The sequence below is a fragment of the Amblyraja radiata genome, chromosome 10 (assembly GCF_010909765.2).
Source record: "Amblyraja radiata isolate CabotCenter1 chromosome 10, sAmbRad1.1.pri, whole genome shotgun sequence".
Classification (NCBI taxonomy): Eukaryota; Metazoa; Chordata; class Chondrichthyes; order Rajiformes; family Rajidae; genus Amblyraja; species Amblyraja radiata.
In genome coordinates, this window is record NC_045965.1 from 26,494,751 (window position 1) to 26,512,071 (window position 17,321).

Here is a 17,321-nt window from a genome sequence, read left to right on the forward strand (position 1 = left end):
GCTGATGTGGATATGGTAGCCTTAAAAGCCTGTTTCCATGCTGTAGGAATAAGTTAAACTGAGGCTTCACACATGCTCTCTGGGTGAACATTGTGTGCGTTAGTGCATTATCTATATTACTAAATCTCTGATCTTGACCGCTTTTGGCCTACTGTGCTGCGATTTCTGAGAGAACGCCGCGACCTACGGCCGTCATTTTTGGTCACCTCGCTCAGAGCCCCCCTCCGCCATATGAGTGCGGAGGATTTTTTCCGTCGATGAAAAACAAGAGAGATATTAATGTTTATACAAAATTCCCCATTCTCTCTGCTGCCCCCTCTGGCAGCAGGGGGAGGGACTATAAAACCAGGAAGTGTCGTGCCTCACTCGGTCTCTGCCAGACCAGGAAGCGAGAGGGTCACGGCTCTCTGAGCTGCGAATAACACTGAACGCACGTCTACTCCACTGTGAGTCCCCTCGATGCGGCTGTAAAGTGGCTGCAGCCCTTTTTTTAAAGTTTGTGTTCACTAAATGAATTTTGGTTGTCGGGTGGCTGCAGCCCAATTGTTTGCCTCGCCTTTTTAACAAGTTTGTGTTCACAAAATGAATTTTGTTTGTCGGGTGTCTGCAGCCCAATTGTTTGCCTCGCCTTTTTTAACAGGTTTGTGTTCACAAAAAGAATTTTGGTTGTCGGGTGTCTGCAGCCCAATTGTTTGCCTCGCCTTTTTTAACAAGTTTGTGTTCACAAAAATAATTTTGGTTGTCGGGTGTCTGCAGCCCAATTGGATGCCTGCCCAAGCATCCATACAGCCCACAATGTCTATACTAGCCTTCTGGAAACCAGTACCTTCAGCCCGCAACACCCATACTAGCGCAACAGACAGCCCCCCCCCCCCACTGGCGAGCAGTATTGGAATTGGTGGAGAGGTGGAATATTGCGTTGGTGACCAGCCCTCCCGTGTGATGCTGGGACCCAACGGGTCCCACTTAGTCTAGTTTCAGATAAAACTGTGCGTTCTGTCTGATACTGATCTATACTTAACCATCAAACAACATTACAAAAATGGATTATCACATTCTTTTAGTGGGAGCTTGTAACATACGACTTAGCCATTGTGTTTTCCACATGACAACAATCCCTACCTTATGGTAACCAAGAAGATGTACTTGGTTACCATAAGGTGTCCAAGGTGCCCTGCGAAGGTGAAAGGTGCTAAAACAATGCTGGATATTCCTTTCTTTGCATTAATAATAATTTTCTGGTTCCACACAGCCCTGTCCAAACAATGGTGCCAGTTTCAAACAGCAGCAATGTTCAGCTTTCAATGCCAAAGCCTTCAGTGGCCGATATTATCATTGGGTTCCATTGTATCCAGGTAAGAAACTGTAAATTTACTATAAAAAATAGAAACAAATAGGATTCTGGTTGCATTGTGCATTGAATTTAAAACTGATATATAAAGTACCACTCTTCGGAACTTTTCCAGACTGGCATCTCTTTTTGATTTCTGCATTCTTCTGATTTAAATTTATCCCCCATTAACAGACAAGCATTTAGCTCCACAAATCCCAAATTCCTGAACTCCAGAATTACAGTTCTTAAATATCTTGCTACTCTACTGCTTTCTCAGTTAAGATGCTCCTTTAAATCCACTTCTCTGATCAAGCCTTGGGTCACCAATTGTAATGAGACCAAGTATGTTGAAGGTGCTACGTGATTGATAGTTATGGTAGCTCGTATCTAATTTGCATTACACCAAATAATTTTGATGCAAAATCATGAACATACATGCACACAAAGTGTTGAAGAAACTCAGCAGGTTATTTGGCCTCTATGAAGGAAATGGACTGATGACATCTTGGTTCGAGACCCTTCTTCAGTCTGAGGATTGGTCCCCACCCGAAAATGTCGGCTATCCATGTCCTCTGCAGATGCTGTCTGACCCGCTGAGTACTCCAGCACTTTTTTAAATTTGTAAACCAGCATCTGCAATTCCTTGTGTCCCCACACATATGCACACTTGTTTGTATGTTTGCCGTAACATCTATTTGCTGTAAGCTGACACATTGTGAGGTCTATTGCAGGCAATTTGTTAGAGGTCGCATCAGGTGATCAGTTAAATGTTACTTTGGACTTGATGAGCCCAATTACTGGGCAGCGCGACTCACGTCGCAGCGACCTCTGCAGTCCGTCTGTCTTTTTTTTTTTTTTTTTTTTTTTTGTTTTTTTTTTTTGTCTCGTTTGAATGTAGTTTTTATTTATTTTTTAAACTGGGTATGTGTGTGGGGGGTGGGGAAACTTTTAAAAATCTTTCCCCTGCACGGAGAACCCGGCCTTTTCTCTGTCGGGTCTCCGTTGTCGTTGGGGCCTAGCACCGTGGAGCGGCCTCCAACCGGAACGACCTGGGGCTCCAGTCGCGGAGCTGCGGACTTACCCACCACCACTGGCCGAGTTCGGAGAGGGAGGAGCGGTGGTGGCGCGCTGCTGCGGCTCGACCCAGGAGATTCGGAGGCTCCAACCGCCGGCCCAGTGGACGGTGACACCGGGAGCCCGCGGGTCCCTGCTGGGAGACCGCTTTTCGGGGCTTCCGCAACGGCGACTTCTCCCGCCCGAGTTGCGGGGTTGAGGATGACCTGGAGTGGGGCCTTACATTGCCCTACGCGGCATTAAATGGCCGCGGGACTTGTTAGCGCACGCCGGGGGCTCCAACACCAAGACCTGGAGCGGGGCCTTGCATCACCCGGCCCGGCTTTATAATTGCCGCGGGACTTATTTACCATCGCCCGCCGGGGGCTTTGACTCTGACATCGGGAGGAGAACGAGGAGTGCAGGGGAGAGATAAGACTTTGCCTTCCATCACAGTGAGGAGGAGACTCACTGTGATGGATGTTTGTGTAAATTGTGTTGTGTCTTGGTTCTTCTTGTTGTTTGTATGACTGCAGAAACCAAATTTCGTTTGAACCTCTGGGTTCAAATGACAACAAATAAATTGTATTGTATTGTATACTACTTGCCTGCCATAGACCTCACAATGTGTCCACTTATAACAATCATGTTATGGCAATGTGCATACAAGCATTGAGTGTGTGTGCGTGGGCATTCTTGGTCCTGCATCAACATTATTTTGTGCGATGGAATGAGATATTGCTGTTTGGTGGTGGCGTGTAAATCTCTGGCTCCCTGCCAAGGTCAGAAATCCAGCAAGAAATCTAACTGTCAAAAACTCACCCAACTAAGGCTGATTGAAAATTGTTTTTCATGATGAGGAATGCCCGGACTCTGTGTACAACACTCCATTTTGTTGTCAAACAGATGACTACATTAATATTTCAAACAAGCCGTGCGATTTGCAATGCACCACTACTGATGGAGAGCGGCAGCTAATGGTCCCTGCTCAGGATGGTACCTCTTGCCGGGACAGAACCTATCAGGGTGTGTGCATCACTGGACGATGTGAGGTAAGCTCATTTAAGTTTGAGGTTTGAACTTGTGTTTGGAATCCCCTGGTCTCCTCCCACGTTCCAAAGACGCGCGGGTTTGTAAGTTAATTGCCCTGTGTAAAAATTGCCCCTAATGTGCATGTAGTCGATAAGAAAGTCTTCTTATCGAGTCCACATCTCAAGATTTGAAATTGTTCAGCCAGAGCTGAACACACTTCTAGGCATGTGCATACAATGGTGTCTTGCGCTTCTTGTGCGCAGTGGTGGAAAGATTGGTGGAAACAGGGCCGCAACGGGAACGCTCTTCTCTTGACCCCTATACAAGAAAAGGTTTCAAAGGTCTTTTATTGTTACGTGTACCAATTAAGGTACAGTGATATGTGGGATAATATGAAACTAGTACAAACAGGTGATCAATGGTTAAGCGCACTTGATGTGCCAAAGGGCCTGGCGTCATACTGAATCTCTAAACTAAAGTAAACTACTCAGGAATGAGTGGAATACTCTCCACATGCTTGGATGGGTGCAGCTTCAACAAATATTCAAGAAGCTTGATACTGTAAAAGGACACAAAGTGCTGGAGTAAATCAGCAGGTCAGGCAGCACCTCAGAACAACATGGATAGATGACACTTACGGTCACGTTGATCCGAAGCCTCATACTGTAGAGGACCTAGCAGCCACTTGATTGGTGCCCCATCCACAACCACCATTGACTCCATCACTGAGGTATAACAGCAGCAGTTAATGTCATCCATAGTAGGATTAGTGTCAATGGATGCTTGATTGCCAATGGGGACTCGGTGGGCTGAAGGACCAGTTTATGCGCTGTATGATTCAGTGACGCTACCACTGGAAGTCACCGTTTGTCATGGTGGTGGAAGCAGATCCAAAAGGGAATTGAATAGACACAATGGAATAAAAATCATCCGCAGGAAATTAGGATGAGGGATGGTGATTGGTACTGAATAAATTGTCGGCTTGTCCAGTCATCTCAATAAACATGACATTATTTTCTGGGTCCGAAGAAGGGTCTCAATCCGAAAACATCACCTATTCCTTTTCTCCAGAGATGCTGTCTGACCTGCTGAGTTACTCCAGCTTTCTGTGTCTATCTTCGGTTTAAACCAGCATCTACAGTTCCTTCCTACACATATTTTCTTTGCAGCCCATTGGATGTGATGGTCTCCTGTATTCCTCCAAAAGACTCGATAAATGTGGACTGTGCGGTGGGGATGGCAGCACCTGCTTCCGGATCTCAGGCACCTACCGACGAGGCATCACACACTTAGGTAGGAGTGCAGCTGAGCCTGGTGTTTTGCTGCAGGTTAACAGTGGGAGCAAAGGGGCAGCTGGCCTCAGAGGCGATGTTTCCATGACCATCTCAACATAGGCTCAGTGGGGCCTCTTGTTCCACGTTATTATCTAAGATCAGCGTTGAATGAAAGCTGTGGATTGACTCAAGTCACCAGGTGCAAGAACAATAGCTTGGATTTACAGTATGTAGTGCCATGAGCATCGCAAAATACACTGCAACATTTCACAGGATTATTTACAGATTAAAAAATGAACAAAATGTTGTGTCTCAACAAACTGGTGTGGTTTGGCTCGGTGTCCAGATGCTTAGGTTAAAAGGAGAAATTGAAGGTGAGATGCAGGGAGCTTTGAGGAAAGGATTTCCCGAATGTTGATCCGAAATGGCTGGAGGCACAGCTGTCAACTCTGAGGTGAAGGGAGTGAGGTATTCTTGAGAAGCAAATGCAACACAAATGTGTTACTGGTATTGACAAATCTGTCACACAAACGCAGCAAAGCTTGTCTGCAAGACTTGTTGAAGGACCTCACACAGGGATTTTAGTCTACACCTTGAAAACATTCAATTGAGACTCAGAAATCCAAAGGTCACCATCATTCGGCTAGGGATGAATTGCAGAAGTGCACCCCTAATGGATGCATTAGGAGGTGATGAAAGCTTTACCTACATTTCTTCTTTGCTCTGCAGGTTACCTCTTTATAACAAACATTCCAGTTGGTGCTTCTGACATTCAAATAATTGAAAGGAGGAAAACAGAAAATATTTTAGGTAATTCTGTGAAATCATTCATTCTTAACCATTCCACCTATTTATCCTTTATTTACCATGAGTTTATGTATCACTGCTTTCCTTTTTTCCTCCCTAAGCTCTCGCAGATGAAGGGGGCTACTTCTTCTTTAATGGGAACACTGCAATTGATAATCCTCGGAATTTCCGAATAGCGGGAACAGTGTTCAAGTACAGGCGGCCTGCAAACCCACTGTCTGATGGCTTTGAGTACATCATTGCCCAAGGACCTACAAACCAGGGACTGAACGTAATGGTACGTAACACAGATAACGCCTAGAGCAGGCATCATGACCTCAGCCGCATCATTGTGTACCCTGTCAGCTCTCAATACCAGTCACATGAATGCACAGTTAAACTTCCGTGTCATGGTCACAAATACATGGTATTGGAACCAGTGGAGGGTGAGGATTACAAAGGAATGGTCAGTAGACTATGTGTGAAGATAAGGTGACATTCTATAAAGTCTGGGTGAGATGAGTACTGCCTTGAATGATTGTTGCTATTCATCTTTTGATTTGCAAACTTTCTCTCTTTTCCCTTATACGTAAATATAAATCCCTACAGGGGTTCTGTTCCAACTGGTAAGTTATATTCCTGATTTGATAGAATATTTAACCACAATATAACAAATCCATATTTTCCAACTGTGCATTGCTATCAAGCATTGATGTGCAGCATCCTTTCTAGCCTCCCCCCCCATCCTCTCTGTACCTTAGGATGCATAACTATTTGTATCCCACCCAATATTTATAATTAACAATAGTATGTAATTTTTCCCTTCAAGTACTTTTGTAGTTGTTGAAAACTTTCACCACCCTTTCAGGCACCCATGCAGACCATTCAAACTTGTCCCCATACCTTTACAAATCTATTAACGTGTATAATTTGTCATAGAAAATTAATTGTACAATTAAGTACTATGAAGTTATGTAAGCCCTAACCATCACTTCATCAGTAAACAATCAAATGAGTAAAATCCGATATGGTTGCCATGTATGGGTCAGCCATTCAACCACTCACTTCTCCTCTCCCCCTCTCCTTCCACCTATGTTCCTTCCTCTGGCTTCACAATTTGTACCTTTTCTATCCTTATCTCATGCCTTTTGTCTTTTCATCTCTGTCCTTTGTCCAACCATCTGCAAAATCTCCCCTCACCCATATCCACCTATCATTTGCCAGGCTTTGTCTTGCTCCCACCATTCTTCCAACTTTCGTACTCCCCACCACAAACAGTCTGAAGAAGGGTCTCTACCTGAAACATCACCTATCCATGTTTTCTAGAGATGCTGCTTAACCCGCTGTTACTCCAGAACTTTGTGTATTTTTTGTAAACCAGTTCCTTGTTTCTCCAACTACTCACTGATGTTTCAGAGTCACTGGAAGCCAATTCTCTTGAAATCGATGTAGTTCGAAGTTTATAGGTTTGAAGAAAGGTTGTTTTTCAAACTAAAGACATCTTAAATGACTGACCACATCCTCACAGATAGTAAGCTGCTTATCTCTATGCCACTGGGATTGTAAGGTTATCTGACTACAAGCTCCAGTTATCTTCTACGTTAACCTAAAACATTTGCTGATGATAGCAGATTTCAGAATTCCAGGAGTTGAAGTATTTGGGATATTGCATTATCTTAAGACCATGAGTGACGGGATAATACTGGCTGGCTGAAAATGAGGGATTAAAAATCCACCACCTCCCTAACTGTGAGGAATCTGTTAATTCCAATTATTCTGCAGAAAACTGCCGTTTGCAATGGCAATCAATATCTCATTGTTCAACTAATTCAAGAGACTAATCAAAGAGTTTAATTTATTATTGTCATGTGTATAGTGAAACACTTTTGTTTGCATGCTATCCAGTCAAAGAACAGGCTACACATGATTACAGTCCACAGTGTACAGATAAAAGATAAAGGGTAAAAGGTGGTCTGATTAAAGATAGTTCAAAGGTCTCCAGTAGGACCACTCTCCAGCTGATAAAAGGACTATTCAATTGCCTGATAACAGCTGGGAAGAAAGTGTGCCTGAATCTGGAGGTACCGTGATCCTTTAGGATAGAAATACCAACTTTCCACTGTGTTTCATTCTGCTAACCTTTGTTAGCTAAAGAATGGGGGAGTATGCCAAGGAATATCCCCGTGGGCTTGTGGTTGTAAGTCTGGGATTTGGGAAATGCTATCACAGGACCTCCTGCCTCCTCATTCCTGCCATTGGTTGCCCAGTGTGTCCATGCCCAGGGTGAACCAGCTTCCCACACTAATTATAAAGTTGAATAGACTCCTGTCTAAGGTTGGATGTTTTTTACCTCAATCGAGCTGGCCATTTTCCTGGCATCTATCATTTTTTAAATTTATAACATTAAAATTTAAAGAAGTAATTTTCTTTTGTTGCCTATACAACCAGTGCACTCAAGTTAGGCTGTAATTCTTGATGTCCCTGGGGTCATCCTAAGAGTTTTGCCAATCCCGCCCTGAGCCACTGACTGTTTCACCATGCAGAATGCCAGTTTTATAACACTCTTAGCACTAAACCAAACAGTTTCAGGTTCAACTGCTCCCTGCTATGGTTAGATACACTTTACAGATACTGACGGAGTTATGCATCTTTGGAGAGAAGCATCTTATATATGAGTATTAACCCAAAAAAACTGTTTATCTTCCTGTTTGGGTTATAATAAACAACGTGACACAATCAAAGAACAGCAAGGCCTACATTTATGAGGTAACCAAATTAACTCGAGATTTGTTTCTTTGTCATTTATGAGGCCTTGCTATGTTTAAATTGATGTTCTGTTTGCCTGTGTTACAACAGTGAATCCACTGGAGAAGTAATTGTTAAGTTCTAAAGTTGGACGTTTTTAGGTCATCGAGGAATATTGAAAACTTGCATCTTTCACGCTTTCCGTAACAGCCATGTTTTTTCCTTCAGGTACATGATTAGTGAATTAGGAATCTGTGCACTTCACTGCATGGCGAAATACAAAGGAGACAAGGCTGTGACTTGTCCATTATTAACAGTGGATTCTGGGCAAAATGGAACATTCAAAACTTTACATTACTTTTGCAAACATTGTGAAGGAATGTCAGCGCTAGATCTCACCTGGTGCCAAATGATTCCCCAACTAATATCGTTCTTCAGAATTATTTTCCAATAAATGAGTTCCAAACATTCATTGAGCTCAGACTGCTGAATTTACACATTATAAATGTTGCTGCCAAATTCATGTTGCTTTCTCCCCCTCCCCCTTCCTGTCAAATGAACTGCTGTACTGGGTTATTGATCCATGGTGTCAAAAGCTGAAGAGACCATTTGAGAGGAGCGTGGCAGAAAGTGAGAGAGCCACCAAGTAAACCAGGTTAAAGAGGAACAAATACAGGACAGTGACATGCTATCGATACATGCTTTCCATCACATGGCTGCTCTCTCCCATTTGCCTTGAGAAATCCTGATTTGGATTAATTGTCCTGACCTCTACTGAGATGCAGTTAACGACAGCCTGCTGTTTAAAACAAAATTGGTCATGCCAGTCAGGTACCTTAGAGTATCCTAGTCGCTCTGTGGGTTTCCACTGTATGGACTGCATTGGTTCAAGAAGGAACCCACCAACAGCATTGACTCAAAAAATGACCACATACACCAATAATTGCAAGTTTTACTAGCGTGGCCCTGAATCTCAGTCGTTGAATATATAGGAAGTGGTTAAAGATGTCCTTCATTCTAACTGAGACATGAACCCCATAAACAGCCCTGGTCAGAGACAACAGCAGCCCTTCTAGGCGCCTGGAATTAAAGGGGAAGAATTCTTTGTTGAGTTGAGGCAAGATTTACCCATTGCTAAGGCTGGAACTGTTATCTCTGATGCATGCTTCAGGCAGGTCGCACATGGAGATTAAGACAGAGCAGACAGATAGCTTTCATTTGACTCCTCTTTATTTAGAGATTTGACTCTTCATTCTTTAGAGATTTGTTAAAATATGGAGAGACAAAAACGTATCAAGGAAGGAGCTCCTTGTGTAGGTCCACCCCCCTCTAAAACCGGCTACTATATTTCAAATGCAGCTTGTGGAAAGTTTTGAATGTTGCCTTTGCCACTGAAGAGCTAACATGCAATGTGAATCCAACATTAACTCTTCGATTGTGCTTCTGACAACAATCTCTTCATCTTATGATGTTATAGGTCAGAAGCCCTGAGGAGCAGTTCATTTGACAGGAGGGGAGCCACATCTGTTTTGGCAATAAAATTTAAGGTATATATTGAGGATTTTGAATGTGTAAATTTGTGATTATTACATGTCTTTCATTCCTGGGTTTAATATATTAGTCCATTACCTTTGGTTTTGATAGGTGCCCCATTGGTAATAAAATAATAAAATCAATTTTCCAAATAACTTGTAAAGTGGCCACCTTTTGCATCAAATGAAATTAGTGGTAAATTTCGCATCAGGCAAAATATATGTAGATTTGTTGAGATGTTGAAAAGATATAGATACAGAAAGCTGGAGTAACTCAGTGGGAGTAACTCAGACTAGTCTGAAGAAGGGTCTCAATGCAAAACATCACCCATTCCTTCTCTCCAGAGATGCTGCCTGTCCCGCTGAGTTACTCCAGCTTTTGTGTCTATATTCGGTTTAAACCAGCATTTGCAGTTCCTTCTTACACGAGATGTTGAAAGGGTTTGTTTTGCTTATTTACATATTTTACGGAATATTTCATACCTAATAGTAGAAGGTGTCACGGTGGCGCAGCGGTAGAGTTGCTGTCTTACAGCGCCGGAGACCCGGGCTCAATCCTAACCACGGGTGCTGTCTGTACGGAGTTTGTACGTTCTCCTGTCACAGTTTAAATCGAAGATAGACACAAAAAGCTGATAAGACTCCTTAGTTGATACCTTGGATTTTCCCCAGATGCTTCGGTTTCCTCCCACACTCCAAAGACTTGCAGGTTTATAGGTTAATTGGCTTCAGTAAAAATGTTAAATTGTCGCTTGTGTGTAGGGTAGTGCTTGTGTACGGGGATCGCTGGTCAGTGTGGTTTCTGTGAGCCGAAGGTTCTGTTTCCACACTGTATCTCTAAAAAACTAAAACTAAAATGCAAAATACCAAAAATACCAAAATACCAAGAATACCAAGAATACCAAAATCCCCAGGGCCTAACGGTCTGCATCCCAGAGTACGCAATGAGGTGGCGCTAGAAATCGTGGATGCATTGGTGATCATCATCCAATGTTCTCTCGACTCTGGATCAGTTCTGTGGACTGGAGGGAAGGCAATGTAACTCCACTTTTTAAGAAAGGAGGGAGAGAGAAAACGGGGAATTATAGACCTGTTAGCCTTACATCGGTAGTGGGGAAGATGCTTGAGACAATTATTAAAGATGTTATAGCAGCGCATTTGGAAAGCAGTGACAGGATCGGTCAAAGTCAGCATGCATTTATGAAGGGGAAATCATGCTTGACTAATCTTCTGGGATTTTTTTGAGGATGTAACAAGTACAATGGATAAGTGTTAGCTAGTGGGTGGGGTGTATCTGGACTTTCACAAAGCCTTTGACTTAATACCATACAAGAGATTAGTGTGCAAAATTAAAGCACATGGTATTGTGCATAGGGTATTGAAATGGATAGTGAACTGGCTGGCAGAAAGTAAGCAAAGAGTAGGAATTACTGGGTCCTTTTCAGAATGGCAGGCAGTGACTAGTGGGGTGCCGCAAGGCTCGGTGCTTGGACCCCAGTTATTTACAATATATATTAACGATTTAGACGAGTTAATTAAATGTGACATCTCCAAGTTTGCGGATGACACAAAGCTGGGTGGCAGTGTGAGCTGCGAGGAGGATGCTAAGAGGCTGCAGGGTGACTTGGATAGGTTGGGTGAGTGGGCAAATGCATGGCAGATGCGGTATAATGTGGATAAATGTGAAGTTATACACTTTGGTGGCAAGAACAGGAAGGCAGATTATTATCTGAATGGAGTCAGATTAGGAAAGGGGGATATGCAACGAGACTTGGGTGTGCTTGTGCATCAGTCACTGAAAGTAAGCATGCAGGTACAGCAGGCAGTGAAGAAAGTTAATGGCATGTTGGCCTTCATTGCAAGAGGATTTGAGTTTAGGAGCAAGGAGGTCCTACTGCAGTTGTACAGGACCCTGGTGAGACCGCACCTGGAGTATTGTGTGCAAATTTGGTCTCCTAATTTGAGGAAGGACATTATTAATATTGAGAGAGTACAGCGTAGGTTCACCAGGTTAATTCCCGGGATGGCGGGACTGACATATGATGAAAGAATGGGTCGACTGGGCCTGTGTTCACTGGAATTTAGAAGGATGAGAGGGAATCTTATGGAAACATATACAGTAAAATTCTTAAAAGATTGGACAGGCTAGATGCAGGAAAAATGTTCCTGATGTTGGGGGAGTCCAGAACCAGGAGTCACAGTTTAAGAATAAGGCGGTAAACCATTTAGGACGGAGATGAGGAAAAGCTTTTTCACCCAGAGAGTTGTGAATCTGTGGAATTCTCTGCCACAGAAGGCAGTGGAGGCCAATTCACTGGATATTTTCAAGAGAGAGTTAGACTTTGCTCTTAGGGCTAATGGAATCAAGGGATATGGGAGAAAAGCAGGAACGGGGTACTGATTATAGATGGTCAGCCATGATCATATTGAATGGCAGTGCTGGCTTGATCATATTGAATGGCCAACACCTGTACATATTTTTCTGTTTCTATGTTTCTAAATGTGACCTCACTAATGTCTTACACAACTGTAACATGACTTCCCAACTTCTATACTCAATACTTTGATGGATGAAGGTCCATGTGCCACAAGCCTTCTTGACCACTCTATTTACCTGTAATGCTACTTTTAAGGAACTATGTACCCGCATTAAGTGAGGAGAAGCATCTTTTATTGACAGAGCAGTTAGTTGAGCCAGAGAACAGAGGTTTGAGATGATCAGCAATGGAACCATTGGAGAGATAAGGAAGAATTATTTCACAAAACGGGATGTGACACAGAACTAACTGCCTGAAGTAGTGGTAGAAACTGATTCAATAATTACTGTGAAAAGGGAAGGTGATAACAAAATATTTGAAGGGATGTGGGGAGAGAAAACGTAACTGGAATCATTCACATAGTTCCTTGAGCGAGTCAGCAGTTATGATGGGCCAAATAAACTCCTTCTGCACTATGTTGTGCCATAAAAATAATCGTGGAATCAAGAAGCTGCATATTTTGTGGTTTCAGCTTGTATTAAAATGATTCATTTAGTGCTCAATAAAGCAGGTGTTACTAGTGCTCTAAAATGGAATAAGGTCATACAAGCTATGTATTGCTGCTAAACTTGTTTTGGCCTGTTGAGTTACTCCAGCTTTATGTGTCTATCTTTGGTGTAAGCAGTTCCTTCCTTCACATCATTATAACAGTGAGTGTAATAGTTACTGTTGTAATGAAGAACATGTAGGTAGGCTCATTGTGTGCGGCATAAGGTTCTACAAACAACAAAAGAAGGCAGAAAGAGATGGACTAGCACTTTTTGTCTTGTTTTGTAAACCAGCATCTGCAGTTCTTTGTATCTCCAAACAGCAGTGTGGTCATGACCAGATGATTTTGTGAGGTGGGTTAGGAGGAATAACTAAGGAGAAGTTCTCGATGCCCTCTATCCACACCCAGTATATTCATAAAGTCTGATGTTTTTCTCAATGGGTTGTGGCTGGCACATCCAATAAGTTTGATATCTTGCAGATGGGTTCACAGATGGCAAAGATGCCAAGGGATCTTTAATGTTGAACTGGTTCGACATCACATGTGGAATTCCCTCCAGCATGAACTAGCAGTTCAGCCTAGATACCCTGCTCAGCTGCATGTGATGAGATGTGAATCTGCAACCTCACCCATAGGGGGGTGAGCACAAACACAACTACAATTGACTCAAATAAATTAATCTTGCACTCGAGCACCATTTCTCCAAACGGCCCTAAGGTTGTTGCAAATGAGCAAAATATTCATACATCTGTTTAGGAGAAGGGAGAAGTGTTTTCGTTAGTTGAGGGATAGGTTCTTTAAGACCTTTGCTTGCACCTTAAGGACATGTAACAAGAAAAGTCAATGGAGCGTTAATCTGTTTGCCACCTACATCTCTATCACAATCTTACTTTTGATTTTCTGCTTTCCCAGTAGCATGTGTCCTATAATATTGATATAATATAATTTGTTTCTTCCCTGTTTCTGAAATGTGTTACACAGTATCCTCTTCACAATAGGTGAATGGTATTGTGTTGTCACATGTGCCCAGGTTCAGTGGAATTCCTTTTTTTGCATAGAGTTCACTAAACATGGGCACAATCATGCTTCACTCATTGCGAGTGAGTCCCTTGAATATCACAAAACACTTGAACCTTTCGTCATCTGCTCTCCCTTCTAATGCCCATGGACTTTAAAAAAACGTAAGGGTGGCACAGTGGTGCAGTGGTAGAGTTGCTGCCTTATTAGTGCCAGTGACCTGTGTTCAATCCTGACTACGGGTGCTGTCTGTTCAGGGTTTGTACGTTCTCCCTGTGACCGCGTGGAGTTTCTCCTGTTTCAGAATGCTCCGGTTTCCTCCCACATTCCAAAGACCTGCAGACTTTGTACGTTAAATAGCTTCTGTAAATTGTCCCTAGTGCGTAGGATAGAACTAGTGTATGTGTGATTGCTGGTTGACATGGACCTGGTGGGCTGAAGGGCCTGTTTCCATGTTGTATCCCTAACCAAAACTGAACTCAAGTGAATGATCAACTAACAACCTTTCAATTTTCCTTTTTCACTCTCCAACTCTTTATAGTCTTCTTGATTGTAAATGTCACTGCATCTCCACTCATCTGCTTGGCTTTAGTCCTGTATCAGTGGTCTCATAGCAGTGTAAAGTTATTGCATGGTGGTTCATTTACTGTCTGGTTACGATTCCTTCTCTTTGTGCTGTACCAGTATTACAACCTCAACGGGAAGATGCCTCACGTGACGTACGAGTACACGATCCCGCGGCCACCCGTCCTGAAGTCTGCGCCGCCTGTTCAACGTCCCTTCTACCTCAATGTCCCCAAATCCAAGTATGAAGACAATGACAACAGCTGGCATCGAGTCAAGCTCCACTCAGGCCCTAATGGTGAGACATTGCTTCCCAATGTTATTGCTTACACCAGCTTCAATTAGGTCAAATGGATAGAAGTTCACAATAGGCGGCACGGTGGCACAGCTGATAGAGTTGCTGCCTCGCAGCGCCAGAGACCCTGGTTCGATCCTGGCCTATGGTGCATTCTGTGTGGAGTTTGCACGATGTCCCCTGTAACCGTGTGCGTTTCCTCTGGGTGCTCTGATTTCCTCCCACATTCCAAAGATATGTAGGTCTTTGGTCTCTGTAAATTGCCTCTGATAGAGAGTGGATGAGAAAGTGGGATAACATAGAACGATTGTGGATGGGTGATCGATGGTCAGTGTGGACTTGGTGGCCGAAGGGTCTGTTACCATGCTGTATCTCTAACCTAATCTAAACTAAACTAAACTAAACAAGATCAGCTTCAGTTCTGACTCAGTACTGGAACACAGTAGCACAGTAGCATTGAGTCAAACAGTGAATCAGTTTGCCTGACATTCTGATACTCAGTTTTACATAGAACTAATATGAACGATTTGGCGTGGACTCAAAGGGCCTGTTTCCATGCTGTATCTCAAACTAAACTAAAAGTTTAAGAAAGAGCTGCAGATGCTGGAAAAATCGAAGGTAGACAAAAAAGCTGGAGAAACTCAGCGGGTGAGGCAGCATCTATGGAGCGAAGGAATAGGCGTCGTTTCAGGTTGAGACCCTTCTTCAGACTTAACTAAATATTGAGTATCGAAGAAAATAAGCTAAGTGTTGGTAAATGAAATAAGTATAGATGGGTGCTCGATGGCCAGCATAGACATAATGGGCCGAAGGGTCTGGTTTCAGTGCTACGTGAATCTAACTAAATATATTCAGTGACTTGATCTGTGGCAGAGACTTCTGCGGTTTCATCAACTTTTGAGTGAAGACATTTCTCCTCAGTCTTAAATTTCCCACACCCTGGGATTGAAAGCCCTGGTTGTTGATATCCCCTCAGTCAGAGTAAGCATCTTCCTCACATCCCATCCTGTCAGAAATGGAATAAGACTAGAGAACATGCTTTAAGGTTTATGGGGCAAACTTTAAAGGAGAAGTGCAGGCCAAGTTTTTTTACACAGAGTGGTGGGTGCCCAGAATGCGCTTTCAGGGGTGATATTGGAGATAGATAGGATTGGGATGTTTAAGAGGCTTTTAGATAGGTACTGTATATATGGGATATGCAGGGAATGGAGGGATATGGATCACCACAGTCAGAGATTAGTTTAACTTTGCATCATGTTCTGCACAGACATTGTGGGCTGAAGGGCCTCTTCCTGTACTGTACTGTTCTATGTTCTATGTATACGTATTGCGTATACTTATCTTCCCTCTAATGGCCTAGTCTCTCTACATAGGACAGTCCCACCATTCAGGAATCCTTCTTTCTTTCCCTCTACAGCAATAAATATTTAATAAGGAGAGCAAGACTGCACTGCAGATGTGGCCCTGTGTAATTATAGTTTGACAATTTTGCAATGAAGGCCAATACCATATTTGCTCTCTAAATTATTTACCTCACCTACATGTTTGTTTACTGTGACAACAGACCCCGTAGAGTTGTGCAACACAGAAACGGGTACTGAGCCCATGTTGACTTATTTCTACTAATATTGCTTTGATCCCTTGATTCCATCAACTCCCTCCAGGGCCTACTGCTCATCTACACACTAGAGGCAATTTACAGTGGTCAATTAACCTACCTTTGTGGGAGAAAACCGGAGCACACCTGGTAAACCCACACAGCAACATGGAGAGCATGCAAGCTCCACACAGACCGCGTCTGAAGTCAGGATCGACCCAGAGTATCTGGCACTGAGAGACTCTACTAGATGCACCGTATATTAGCTGGCCGTATATAATCAACATTTCTCATTCCATCATTTAAATAATATCTTAATTGAGATTTAAATTTAAAAAAAAAATAATTATGGCATTACATTTTGATAATATATTGATTAATTTCTGGCAATTGATCAAATGTATCAATTTTTGCACCATTGCAGAAGAAGTGGAAGCAGTTGGTTTAGTTTAGTTTATTGTCACGTGTACTGAGGTACAGTGAAAAGCTTTTGTTGCCTGCTATCCAGTTAGCGAAAAGACCATACATGATTACAATCGAGCCATCCATTGTGAATGGAAACAGGATAAAGGGAATAACGTTTAGTGGAAGATAGTCCAGTAAAGTCTGAGTAAAGAGTATGATTGTTTGCAATGTGTTTTGCTCTTTTGAATGCGTATAAAGTTCCACACCTTTATAAGTTTCTCCCAACACGTACACCTTGTCAGTATGCTCCAATGGATGGTGTTATGGAATGGTGGACTGTCTGTCTGTTGTATCCTTCACCTCCTTGTGGAAGTGACAGATGGGAAAGTTAGAGTAAGAAACCTTTGTCTTTCAACCTCCCACCCCCCTCTTAAACAAACATTTCAGAATGGTGAGCCTGATTTACAAATGGTCAAAATAATGCTGCAATTAAATATAATTTATCATCACCAAGGTTTACCAAACCAAGCATGTGAATTAAAATTAGCTACACTGTAAAATAATGTTGGGACTGGTCTTAGAGCCTATGTTGTTATATTTGTTATATTGGTCTGAATTGCACAAGAGCACAGGCATTTGGATAACCAGTCATGTCAGGAAC

At 42.8% G+C, this 17,321-nt stretch overlaps 1 protein-coding gene across 6 annotated transcripts in view; it reads left to right on the forward strand.

Annotated features, from left to right (window-relative positions):
• LOC116977714 (ADAMTS-like protein 2) overlaps positions 1-17,321 on the forward strand; it is a 66,246-nt gene that overhangs the window by 37,916 nt on the left and 11,009 nt on the right. For 5 of the 6 annotated variants that reach the window (XM_033028417.1, XM_033028418.1, XM_033028421.1 and 2 more), the window contains 6 exons: positions 1,253-1,355; positions 3,293-3,438; positions 4,588-4,711; positions 5,422-5,502; positions 5,601-5,776; positions 14,484-14,661. In XM_033028417.1, coding sequence (XP_032884308.1) covers positions 1,253-1,355; positions 3,293-3,438; positions 4,588-4,711; positions 5,422-5,502; positions 5,601-5,776; positions 14,484-14,661 — 808 coding nt within the window. The remainder of the gene's footprint in view (positions 1-1,252; positions 1,356-3,292; positions 3,439-4,587; positions 4,712-5,421; positions 5,503-5,600; positions 5,777-14,483; positions 14,662-17,321) is intronic. The other variant, XM_033028423.1, reaches the window with a different exon arrangement.